Below are 13,223 nucleotides of genomic sequence, written 5' to 3'. Positions count from 1 at the left end.
ACCCATGTGCCCTGCATCGGCAGGCGGATTCTCAACCACTGTGCCACCAGGGAAGCCCTGTGTCTCTATTTCTGCCCTGCAAATCGGATCATCTGTACCATTTTTCTAGGTTCTACATATATGTGCTAACATATGATATTTGTATTACAAATACAAATACAAATTACAGACTTACTTCACTCTGCATGACAGTCTCTAGATCCATCCACGTCTCTACAAATGACCCAATTTCGTTCCTTTTTATGGCTGAGTAATATTCCATTGTATATATGTACCACATCTTCTTTATCCATTCGTCTGTCGAGGGGCAACAAATATTTTCTCCCATTCTGAGAGTTGTCTTTTCATCTTGTTCATAGTTTCCCTTGCTTTGCAAAAGCTTTTAAGTTTCATTAGGTCCCATTTGTTTATTTTTGTTTTTATTTCCATTACTCTAGGAGGTGGATCAAAAAAGATCTTTCTGTGATTTATGTCAAAAGGTGTTCTTCCTATGTTTTCCTCTAAGACTTTTCTAGTGTTCAGCCTTACATTTAGGTCTTTAATCCATTTTGAGTTTATTTTTGTGTATGGTGTTAGGGAGTGTTCTAATTTCATTCTTTTCCATGTAGCTGTCCAGTTTTCCCAGCACCACTTAAAGAAGAGACTGTCTTTTCTCCATTGTATCTCCTTGCCTCCTTTGTCATAGATCAGTTGACCATAGGTGTGTGGGTTTATCTCTGGGCTTTCTATCCTGTTCCATTGATCTGTATTTCTGTTTTTGTGCCAGTACCCTATTTTCTTGATTACTGTAGCTTTGTAGTATAGTCTGAAGTCAGAGAGTCTGATTCCTCCAGCTCCATTTTTCTTTCTCCCTTAGATAGGTTTATTCCTAGGTGTTTTATTCTTTTTGTTGCAGTGGTGAATGGGATTGTTTCCTTAATTTCGCTTTCACATTTTTCATCATTAGTGTAGGAATGCAAGAGATTTCTGTGCATTAATTTTGTATCCTGCAACTTTACCAAATTCATTGATTAGCTCTAGTAGTTTTCTGGTAGCATCTTTAGGATTCTCTATGTATAGTATCATGTCATCTGCAGACAGTGACAGTTTTACTTCTTCTTTTCCAATTTGTGTTCCTTTTATTTCTTTTTCTTCTCTGATTGCTGTGGCTAGGACTTCCAAAACTATGTTGAATAATAGTGGCAAGAGTGGACACCCTTGTCTTATTCCTGATCTTCGAGGAAATGCTTTCAGTTTTTCACCATTGAGGATGATGTTTGCTGTGGGTTTGTCGTATATGTTCTTTATTATGTTGAGGTAGGTTCCCTCCATGCCCCCTTTCTCTGGAGAGTTTTTATCATAAATGGGTGTTGATTTTTTTTTTTTTTTTTAATGGGTGTTGATTTTGTCAAAAGCTTTTTCTGCATCTATTGAGATGATCATATGGTTTTTATTCTTCAATTTGTTAATATGGTATATCACATTGATTGATTTGCATATATTGAGGAATCCCTGCATTCCTGGGATAATCCCACTTGATCATGGTGTATGATCCTTTTAATGTGTTGTTGGATTCTGTCATTTATTTCTGCTCTGATCTTTATGATTTCCTTTCTTCTGCTAACTTTAGGTTTTGTTTGTACTTCTTTCTCTAGTTCCTTTAGGTGTGAGCTTAGATTGTTTGTTTGAGATTTTTCTCACTACACCAATTTTTAACCTTTTATGTACAAAGATAATGTCTTTTTTGTATGTGTAGATTATTTTTGATTTTTACTTCAGTATGAAATCATATTTCACTTACAGGGAAATTTCACCTTTTTTTAGTACAGTTATTATACTTGGTCTTCATGCAGAAGTTTTGCTATCTCTTGTTTCTGTTTTCTTTTTTACTCTATAGATTATTTTATCTTCCTTTTACTTTTGTAGTGATTTGGAAAGTATCATAATTTTAATTTTATTTGTGTTTATCTTTAAACTTTTCAAATTTAGTAACAAAAAAATGTAAGTAACAAAAAAAGTGTTTACTCCTTTATATAATTTTTAAAATTTTGTAAAATATACGTAACATAAAATTTACCATTTAACTCTTTTTGAGTGTATAATTCAGTGGCATCAGGCACATTCACATTGTTGTACAATTGTCACCATTATCTGTCTCCAAAACTTTTTCATCATCTCAGAGTGAAACTCCACACCCACTAAACAATAACTCCCCACTCTCCCCTTCCCCCAGTCCTTGATAACCACTATTCTACCTTCTTTCTTTATGAATTTGTATATTTTAGGTACCTCATATAAGAGGAATCATACAGTACTTGTCTTTTTGTATCTGGATTATTTTACTTAACATAATGTTTTCAAGAGTCATCCTGTTGTAGCATGTGTCAAAATATCATTCCCTTTTAAGGCTGAATATTTCATTGTATGTATACCATCTACTGCATATTGTTTATCCATTCATATGTTGATAGACACATTTCTACCTTTTGGCTGTTGTGAATAATGTTGCTGTGAACATTGATGTACAAATAAGTGTTTGAAATCCCTGCTTTCGATTCTTTTGGCCATATACTCAGAAGTGACATTGCTGGATCATGTGGTAATTCTATGTTTAATGTTTGGAGGAACTGCCATACTATTTCCACAGTGACTGAACCTTTTACATTTCCACCAGCAATGTACAGGTGCTCCAGTTTCTCCACATCCTTGTCAACATTTGTTATTTCCTACTATTTTTGATAATGTCCATCCTAATGGATGTGAAGTGTATCTGTTGTGGCTTTGATACTTTATGTAACTTTTATAGGCCCCATATCTTTTAGTTTTATTTCCTGTTTATCCTTGAATTAAAAAATTTCTGACATACATTATATTTTTGTCTTTAGTTTACAGGTAATTTCTCATTTTAATTTTCATATATTTTCCATGGAAAGTTGAGAGTGAGAACTCCAGTGCTTTTTTTGTTCTACCCTTTTTCTGATACTGTCCTTTCAGCAGCTAGTTTATAGGATCATGTCAACATATCTAGGATATATTTTGGTCTATGTTGTTTTGACTTGCCAGTTAGTATACTGTATTTTAGTTTTCATGTTTTATGCATACCTTTCAATTTAAAAGATATAACTTCTATTTAAGTAGTAAGGTATCTAGAAATTTATGATGGTGGAACATTTTCTCTGAAACAACCTTATTACCTGAAGAGAGAGATTATACAATTTAATATTTCATTGTTTTTTAATTATTTGACTTTCCCTGCTTCATTTCTTTAGTAACTTTGGGATCACTTTGAGGGCAGGGATCATGTCTCTTGAACTAATGCATTTTCCCCCATATACCTGCCACTGTGTTAAGCATACACTAAGTCCAGTAAACATTGGATGAGACATTTACATGCAGTGTTCAAAGTTGGAACAATTAAGCACTAGAAACTAGGAGGAACTAATGGTTCATTACGTTTTTGTACTTTATTTTTATTTATTATTAGTTAGAATGCATCATATAAAATACTTAAAAATCGTTAGCTTTTTAAAAAATTTAGGTATATTTATCATTCTTTCCTACCGTTAAAAGTATCTCAGCATGTATTGGTTATTCTTATAGAGAGGAATACATTTGTATTATTTAATGATAATATTTTATATTGTTCTCCATGACATTTCTATATTGGCCCCTACAGTTGATTGTTTTCTTCTGTTTTGTGTTTAAATGTTTGCAGAAAAAGAAACTGCTCATGGTGTTGGGGTCCCTTGGAGACAGTATGTGCTACCATAAAAGCAACATCAGTTTGGAACAGCCAGAGGCGCTGCTGGTGCACCACAGGATGGCCTTTGTCAGCATTTCGCTGTTTGCAGTCCGACTGCTGCAGACGCTTCTCCCTGTTGAAAAGGTAAGGCAGCTAGCGTGCCTTATTTGTAGTTTACTGGGTGTTACAATCACTGTCCTGTTGTAAATTCCTTCTGATCATTTCATGGTGTACAAAGATTATATTGGAAATGCAGAAATTGAGAAATGGCTAACATTTTTTATTAGTTTTGACAAATCAATTGATAGAAAAAAATACTAATTTTTTAACATAACTTTTAAATACTGTGGTGTAATATGCTTAGAAAGGTGCACAGTTCAGTGCATTTTTACAATGTGAATATATCTGTGTTTAGAAAGTGACCACCCCCCAAAACATGAAGTAGAACATGACCAGCCTTTCAAGGCCGCTTCCCGTCGCTTAACCTCTCCTGTCCCCACCCCTGCAAGCTAAACTCCTTTCTGACTTCTGTCACCATAGAGGGGTTTTTCTGTTTTTGAGCTTTATATAAATAGACGTATAAAGTATGTAATTGCTCAAGATTTTTTTTTTTGAGATTCATTTTTGCTGTTGCTTGTAGCAGTTGTTTGTTAATTTTTATTGCAAAATACTATTCCATTATGTGACTGTATGTTAAAGGTGATTTTAATAGGTGTAAATATTTCTTTTAAATCATCTTATTGACTGTACTTTAAAGTGGAGGTTATATCTCTGAATTTGGACGTTGGTGGTAAAAATATCTCAAATGACTCATATGCATGTGTTGTGTAGTTTACTTATTGCAAAAAGAAAGGTGTGGCATCGTGCTTAACTGAAGGTATGGGAAAAATTACTGCAGCTAAAGAACCATTTCATGTGCCTTTTGTTGTCCTTTGTTATAGCCACTTGCCCTTTCGCTCCCTAGAATTCTGCAGAGCATGTAATCTAAACTCCATTTTTTAATCACACATATGCAATATATGCAATATAGTATCAGGTCATCTGGAAAAATAAGAATAGAACATTAAATTTTAAATATAGTATTTTCCTTTAGGGAAAATAACATTTCTGTTAATTTTAATTTTTAACTTTTTTATTAATTGTTATGTTTCTGAATAACACTCTGTGTTAAAGAGTGATAATTTTCCAAGGCATAAACATTATAAATTGAAGAATTTCAGTCATATAAGACTGGAATTGCATTTAAAATATAGGTGTCTCAACTTTACATGATAATGTTATATAACTAAAAAATTAGTAGTGCTACAATAATTTGTTATTAAGTATTACAAATGATCAATCTATGTATAGGTTGAGATATTTTTGGAAAAGTTGTTTGTCAGTTGTATAATAGAGCTTATTTATTGCTTTTTTGTTTATAGAGTTTTTTTCATCTATATGCTTATTTGGGCAGGAATCAAAATAGAAGTCAATAATTTATTTTATTTGACTTACTTTAGTGTTAGAATAATGTAGAGCCAACTCTCCATGTCTTTTTTTTTAAGGTAGCTATTTTTTGTTTTTGATTTTGAAGGCAAATCAGTATCTGTAATTTTGGGGAGCTCTTTTAAATATGTAGCTTGGAACTTCATTAGAACAGTAAGTGGGGTCATTGAAGAGATTGTAATTAAGGTATCAGCTTATAGATGGTTATAATTGCTTTGATTGATTAAGAACTTTGAAATGAGATCTAAACAAACATGCTCTTCCATTGCTGTTAAATTTCTCCTTCAGTTTATATAAATACAAGGTTATGCTGCCCTCTGCCTGTTGCTAGCCCACCAAAAATTGAAGTGGAATTTGGACTCTGAAACTTTCTACCTTAAAAGTGGCTTTTAGATATTTGAGTTGCCATTTACCAAATATGTAGTTTTGAAGTTGGAAAATGATAATAGTATGAATCTATGTAGAGATTTCCTGAATTTGAATGTTTTGACAAAATGCCCTTGAAGACCTTTTCCGAAATTGATAATTGCTGATTTTAAATGAATTTGGAGAATACCCATGTATAGGTTAAAATGATGCATTGGTAAATGTTATTACCAATGTTATAAATTAAAATTAAAAGTTTTCTGGTTGGGTAAATCAAATTGGTAAGACAAATGAAATTAATTTCATATGGGGGAACCATCTGGGAAATAAGAGCTAAAAATACTGGCCCTGTGCCAGAAACAAGATCCCAGAGCATCCTAGGAACCCCTGTGACCCTTTCTCAGCCAAACAGACTGAAGGTAAGGAAGAATTTATACCACAAGATTTTGAAGATTTTTTAGTGAGGTATATAAAATCTAATAATTGGGTGTAGCTGATTGATTCAGAGCAGCGTTTCTCAAAGTGTAATGTGCAGCCAGATCAATCAGAGATCTTGTTAATCAGATCTTGCATATTCTGGTCTGGATAGGGCCTGAGAATCCATACTTCTGACAAGCCACGCCAGGATAATGCCCTGGCTGCTCTGAGTGGCAAGGTTTAGAGAAAACAGTATTATACTCCTCCTCCTCCAGCACACACGAGATGACGATGTTGACTCTTTTTTATCTAATACTGGTAATGGCTTTCCACTGAAATATCGTCACTTTAGTCCCAACTGACACGTGACTAATGCTTATATATGTAGGACCACCGTCTTCAGCCTGGGGTGTAAACTGTGATGGGTCCATTGGCCATGCAAGGATTAAACGTATGACCTTACCTTGGTGCTTTGAGTTGCTGAGAAGAGTTTCAGATGTAGGTATGCAGTGAAAATGTCAGAATTCCTTAATGATGGGGTGAAAAGAGGAAAGAAAGGAAATTAATACTTATTGAATGTGGTATGCCAGACACTCTGCCCAGTGCTTATTTAATCCTCACCTCAGCTATTCTTATTTTTCTGCCTAGAGTCAGAGAAAGCTCTTTTAAACTAAAACACAGTGCCTTTGGCGTTAGATCCACTAGGATTTACTATCTTATTGCAGAGCCCAACTCACTGAGTCTCCTTTGCTAATTCCTCTCTATCTTCCTAACCTCTTAAAGGGGTGGAACCCCAGGACTGGCCATGGCCCTCATGAGATATCATCCCATTTTGGTCTTTAAGTGCCATCTATTTGCGGACACCTCCCAAACTTATATTTTCAGACAACACGTGTCACCTGAACCACAAACTCGTATGTATATATCCAGTATCGTTTTTGACATCTTCACTTGACAGTTGATATCTCCGACTGAACATGCCCCAAGCCTTACTTCCCTGCGCAAATGTGTTCTTCCTCTGGTCTTCCCTAACTCAGTAAATGGCACCTTCATTCTAGTTGATTGTTGATCAGGAAAAAACCTTAGAGTCATCCCTGATTCCTGTCTTTCACACACACTTAGATCCAGTCCCTGAGCAAAATATGTTATTTCTCCTTTGAACGTCTATCCAGAACCTGAACACTTCTCACCACTCCCACTGCTGCTACCTGAGTTTAAGCCACCATCCTATCTTGCCTGGATTATTGCAGTAACCTCCTCCTTGGTCTCTTAGCTTCCACCCTTGCTCTTTTCCGTCTGTTCTCTCCAGACTCATCCTGAGGCTTGCTCGAAACCTTCCAGTGCTCCTTCTGAGGACAAGTCCTTATAATGACCCAAGGCCTTACCTGATGTGGCACCACTGCCCCCTGACCATCCCTCAGCACTAGCTCCAGTGGCCTCCTTGCTGTCAGATATACTCTGTGTCCAAGCCTCTGTACTTGCTGTTCCCTCTTCTGTGAGTGCTTTTCCCTCAGATATCCACTCCTCCAGTTCTCTGCTTAGATGTTACCTTATCAGAGAGGCCTTCCTCTGCTTCCACCTCCTGTAACTTCTCTATTCTTCTTCATCTTTCCTATCCCCTGTTTTTAAAATTTTCTTAGCACTCCTAGCCACATTGGACAAGTATGGTTTACTCTATGCTTTCTCCACTGGAGTGTTAACTCTGTGAGGGCAGAGGTTCTGTTTTATTTCCTGCTGTGTCCCCAGGATCTGGAATGGTGCCTGGCATACGGTAGGGGCCCAGTGAGTATTTGCTGCGTGAGCAAATAATTGGTGACTAGATAATTTAGTTTCTCGCTCTCTCTCTCTTTTTTCCCTACTAGGAGAGTTTTTTACAGAATAAGAGAAATTTCTCTCGACTTTATAATAGCTGCTGTCTTAATAGTTGTTTTTTTTTTCATGCTTAGTAACCTAAAATTTTGATTCCTTTAGCTTTTGATATTCATTTGGCAACTATTTCATTTAAAAGCATTATTTAGGGCTTCCCTGGTGGCACAGTGGTTAAGAATCCGCCTGCCAATGAAGGGGACACGGGTTCAAGCCCTGGTCTGGGAGGATCCCACATGCCGCGGAGCAGCTAAGCCCGTGTGCCACAATTACTGAGCCCACGTGCCACAACTACTGAAACCCATGTGCCTAGAGCCCATGCTCCGCAACAAGAGAAGCCACTGCAATGAGAAGCCTGTGCACCGCAACGAACAGTAGCCCTTGCTCGATGCAACTAAAGAAAGCCCACAAGCAGCAAAGAAAACCTAATGCAGCCAAAAATAAATAAATAAATTTAAAAAACCCCAAAGAACAGTAATTCTAAAAAAAAAAAAAAAGCCTTGTTTAGCAGTTTTAGTTCTTAGACTTTCAGGCAGTTAATGATTATCCTTAAAATAGGTTATCCATGAAAAAATTATGACCAGACCTACTTTAATAAAGGCAGCATTTCAGCCATAGTAGTGAAGCCTGCCAAATGGTTTTCTCTGAACATTGAATTTTCAGGCCTTTTCATTTTCTTAATTGATGCATAAAATACTGTTGCAAAGCTAGAATCATTAAAAGAAACAAAACCTAGCAAAGGTTTTTTTTTAGTCTTAAATCAACTGATTTAAGTTATAAAACACTATTTCATTTGGGCCCCTTGATTTTTATACTAATTAAAGGTCAGTCGTTTGTGAGTGTTCTAGAACTATTTTAAATATGTTGAATTTCTCCTTTCCCCTCTAAAACACAAACAAAACCAAATAAAAATTAATTTTTGTTCAAATCAGTCTATAGCTGTACTTGATTTAGTGTTACTCAATTCACTATGTAGTTAATAAGCCCTGGGCTATATCCTTAGGGGTTTATTGCATTTTTCTGGAGATTTGTGTGCACCTGCACGAAAAACTTAGAGAAAAAGGCCTGGTACCTTCAGTTCAGTAGCAGAGGCATAAACGAGGTGTGGGCCCAGAGGGAGAGCAGTTCTGGGTGTTGATGTGGGGAAGAGGAGGTATCCTGAATCCCAGGCTTTGGGAAGGAGTTGAAATTTGGACTTGGCATATTTTGGGCAGAGAAAAATTGCAGTGAACCTAGGTGTAGATAAATGATGTGTTGGGGAATAGAATTTTCTTTGGAAAAGCATAGACTTTGTGATAGAGAATTACTAAAAAAGTTGAACTACATTAATATTATAGTTTACTATATTTATCTAAAAATGGTTAAATTTTTTTTTTTTTTAATTTATCAAGGCAAGCCACTTTTTACCAGAGCCTATGTCAGCAGCATTATTTCTAGTTTCTTTGGACATGCCTGTGTCTTTGGAATATCCAAATATTCATGAAGCTGCTGTGGCCTATTTGGAACAGCTGAATTCTGAAAACTACAGTATTTATAAACGAACTGCAGAGGCTGTTTATTCACTTGAGTGTACCTGTAACTTCCTGTCTGATGTTGGGAAGGAGGTAAAAAGTTTTGTTAATATCTCTTTAAAATTCCTTTGATAAAATATTTAGAAAATTTAACTTATAGTTTTCAAATTGATGGACATTTAACAATTGAATTCTTAGGGGTGGGATCCATTATTACTGAATGGCCCAATTATAAGATTAAAGTAAGAGTATGATTTATATAAAAGTAAAATGAAGATTTAGATTAATGAATGGTATATATTCATGAGACCAGTGGTTTTTAAAAAAACAATAATTATTATCAATATCTTTATTAGTGAGTTCCTCTTTCAAGTGGCTTACTGTGGGTGAACAGAGTGACAATTGACGTAAACAGAATTATAAGGGCCATTTTAGTGCTTATTTGTAGACACATTTTTTCCCTTAGTATTTTATAGACCTTTATTTATCCACAGAAAGAGCCTGATTTTTTATTAAATAAAGCCATGAACTAGATTGTAAGGTCATAGGATGACTTTCCATACCATGTTATAGCAGTAATTATGTATTATTTATCCCTTTTAGGATATTATTTAGTATGTTATCAATTAAAGGGTTAATGAGTCTTAAAATAGACATTGACTATAATAGTTGTTTACTGTTTGAAAATACCAAAATGGGTCCTGAAGATCTTGAAAAATTAGGAGCAAAATTTTATTCTGTTTGGCCCCTACACTGGAGTTTTTTTGAACTTACTATTTTAAATTTTCCTTATTTACCCATTATTGTTTATTATTATTTTCTTTTCCCCACATCTTTATGCCACTGTATCTTGTCTCCTCCATGATAGAATTTTGAACTGCCTTTTAGTTGAATTATTTCTGTGGTATTCTGCATGGTTAGTTAATCACACAGGTATTGATCACCCTCTATTTTCCCTAGAACCAGTCAGGATGTTAGAAGTGGGAGGTGGATCTTAAAATACATGAGTCCTGCCTTGAGCTGCAGTTAGTAGGGGGATAAGGCCACAATTGAGCAGTCAAAGAACCATGCCACTCAGAGGTAAATAATATAAAGTCTTAAGTGGCGTTGAGTTAGGCATTTTCCCCACATTTTTCCTCCTAGGCTGACGTTTTTGGTTTGCTTGTTGAGCAGGTTGACTTAAGCAAATGTGAACAGTCTCAGGGCCTCTGGATGATCTAATTTCTTGAAGCTGCTTTGTTAGCTGTTGAGAATTTTATTGTACATGACCTTGACATTTACTGTTCCATTCTCTTCTTTTTTTAGGGAGAGAAGAATCTCTTAGAATTAGTGGAGCTGGCAGACCAAGCCTTAGATAGCTTTTCCTATCATCAGCATTTCCCCCTAATAAAGGAAATCATCTGCATTTGTTCAAAGATGTAATATTTTCTTTCTTAATATGATTATATTATTATAGGTTTTGTGTGTGTGTGTGTGTAAGTTTAGGAGCAATGAAAATGAAACTGGTCTTAAATCTGTTATTTTTTAGTTTAAATTGCTTTTATATGTTTTGACCTTTAAACTGTATATGTATAGTAGCATTAGGACAGTTAACTGTTTTATTCAAGAGTAACCTTTAAAAATGTCATGCCTGTGATCAACATGAATTATCCTTGGATTTTTATACATTTGTTTTTATGTCTTTCCAAACAAGTAGTCAAGCACATTTGTTTATTTATCTTTAACATTTTAATTAATAACTTGAATTGAGGATTTTTTAAATGTAAATTTCATTATTCTTACCTTTTATATGGATTTTTGGAAAGCATCATGCATTGGTTAATTTATTTGGGGGACATTGGAACAGATTTTTCTTTAACACTTAGTATTTTCATTGCTTTTGGAAAGAGTAAATTCCATGGTGATAAATATCCATTAAATATGGGATTTATCTTTCTTTCTATCTATCTATCTATCTATCTATCTGTCATCTCACATAATTTTTTTGTGGTGAGAACATTGAAGATCTACTCTCTTAACACATATCAAGTATACAGTACAGCATTATTAACCCAGCATTATTAACCATAGTCACCAGAACTACCTATCCTGCATAACTGAAACTTTGTACCCTTTGACCAACATCTCTGCATTTCCTCCAGCCCCTGGCAGCCACCACTTCTACTCTCTGCTTCTAAGAGTTTGACTTTTTTAGATTCCACATATAAGTCAGATCATGCAGTATTTGTTTTTCTGTACACTGGCTTATGCCACTTAGCATGTCCTTCAGCTTCATCCATATTGTCACAAATGATAAGATTTCCTTCTTTTTTAAGGCTGAATAATATTCCATTATATATAAATATATATATAATATATATATACACACACATATACCATCTATCAACTGACACATTGTTTTCATGTATTGGCTATTGTGAATAATTCTGGAATGAATATGGGAGTACATATATCTCTTTGAGGTACTGATTTCATTTTCTTTGGTTACATACCTAAAAGTAGAATTGCTGGGTCATATGGTAGTTCTGTTTTTAGTTTTTTGAGGAACCTCCATACTGTTTTCCATAATAGTTGTACAATTTTACATTCTAAATATAGGTTTCTAAAGACATTTTGTTTTTTTGTATTCTTTAAGAGAGAATATTCCCTGCCTTGAAACAAGTAAATGCTTGAGTAAATATTAATTCTGGGTTAGTTAAACAAGATCTCAGTTGTAGGAACTGGAGTAGGAAGAAACCCCTTTCTCTGTGCTTTTCAGTATCATGTTTAGTACCTTACTTGCCTTAGATGTCTTGGGTGTTTACCTTTTTACCAGCTGGAAATCTGCACAGGCCAGTCCATTATTACAAGGAGAAAGTCAGAAGGTGTTTCTACGCATGTTGTCTCACCCTTTGCTACAAGTGAAAGTTAAAACTTACCACTGTTGTCTGGAAATTGTTAAGGTAGGTTTTTTTGTTTTTGATTTTTTGGGGGAGCATTAACAGTGGATTTTCTGATTATAACTCCAAAATTAAATTACTTGACCTTTTGGATATGATATAAGAGCTATTACCATAAAAATAGATGGTAGTTATTAGTCAACTCTAAGAAATTTATACTATTGAATTCCCTTAGTAAGTCTAGCAACTGAATTGCCTTATTAGCAGTTTTAATAAGAATTACATTTATGTTGTGTTATTTAATGATGGAAAAATTGTAAGGAAAGGTTGACTTCTATCAAGTATTCAAAGGTGATTTCTATGCTCAGGAAAAGTTTTAGGTTATTATGGCTTAAATTTTATAGTTTCAGTTCTGTTTTCTTAGTAATATTCTTTTCCTTCTTTTGAAACAAATATTTCCTGCGGTTTTTTTTTTTTTTTTTTTGTGGTACGCGGCCCTCTCACTGCTGTGGCCCCTCCCACTGCGGAGCACAGCCTCCGGACGTGCAGGCCCAGCGGCCACGGCTCACGGGCCCAGCCGCTCCACGGCATGTGGGATCCTCCCGGACCCGGGCACGAACCCGTGTCCCCTGCATCGGCAGGCGGACTCTCAACCACTGCGCCACCAGCGAAGCCCCTGAGTTTTTAAATTATAAAATATTTCAGCATAGAATAGTACATAAATATTAACTATTTCAATATTGAAAAGAGCACTGTACATAGGACAGTATAGAAAAGTATATACCTGTGTACTCTTATAAGTACTATTTAGATATAATGTTTACATTTTGCCATTTTTACTTATGATCCTTTTTTTCAGAGAAATAAAAATATTAGTTATAACTGAAGCTTCTTTCTTTTCTCTTCCCTCCCCCCCCCTTTTTTTTTTTTTTTTTTTTTTTTTTTTTTTGCGGTACGCGGGCCTTTCACTGTTGTGGC

General features: G+C 35.1%; 1 protein-coding gene across 8 annotated transcripts in view; it reads left to right on the top strand.

Annotated features, from left to right (window-relative positions):
• The window catches only part of RTTN (rotatin), a 181,620-nt gene that overhangs the window by 22,964 nt on the left and 145,433 nt on the right, over positions 1-13,223 (top strand). For all 8 annotated transcript variants that reach the window (XM_028480194.2, XM_028480196.2, XM_028480195.2 and 5 more), the window contains 4 exons: positions 3,695-3,865; positions 9,247-9,459; positions 10,672-10,784; positions 12,182-12,308. In XM_028480194.2, coding sequence (XP_028335995.1) covers positions 3,695-3,865; positions 9,247-9,459; positions 10,672-10,784; positions 12,182-12,308 — 624 coding nt within the window. The remainder of the gene's footprint in view (positions 1-3,694; positions 3,866-9,246; positions 9,460-10,671; positions 10,785-12,181; positions 12,309-13,223) is intronic.

Source organism: Physeter macrocephalus, chromosome 19 (genome assembly GCF_002837175.3).
Source record: "Physeter macrocephalus isolate SW-GA chromosome 19, ASM283717v5, whole genome shotgun sequence".
In the NCBI taxonomy this organism is placed as follows: domain Eukaryota; kingdom Metazoa; phylum Chordata; class Mammalia; order Artiodactyla; family Physeteridae; genus Physeter; species Physeter macrocephalus.
Note: the sequence above shows the minus strand (reverse complement) of the source record. Positions and strands in the feature narration are given on the sequence as shown.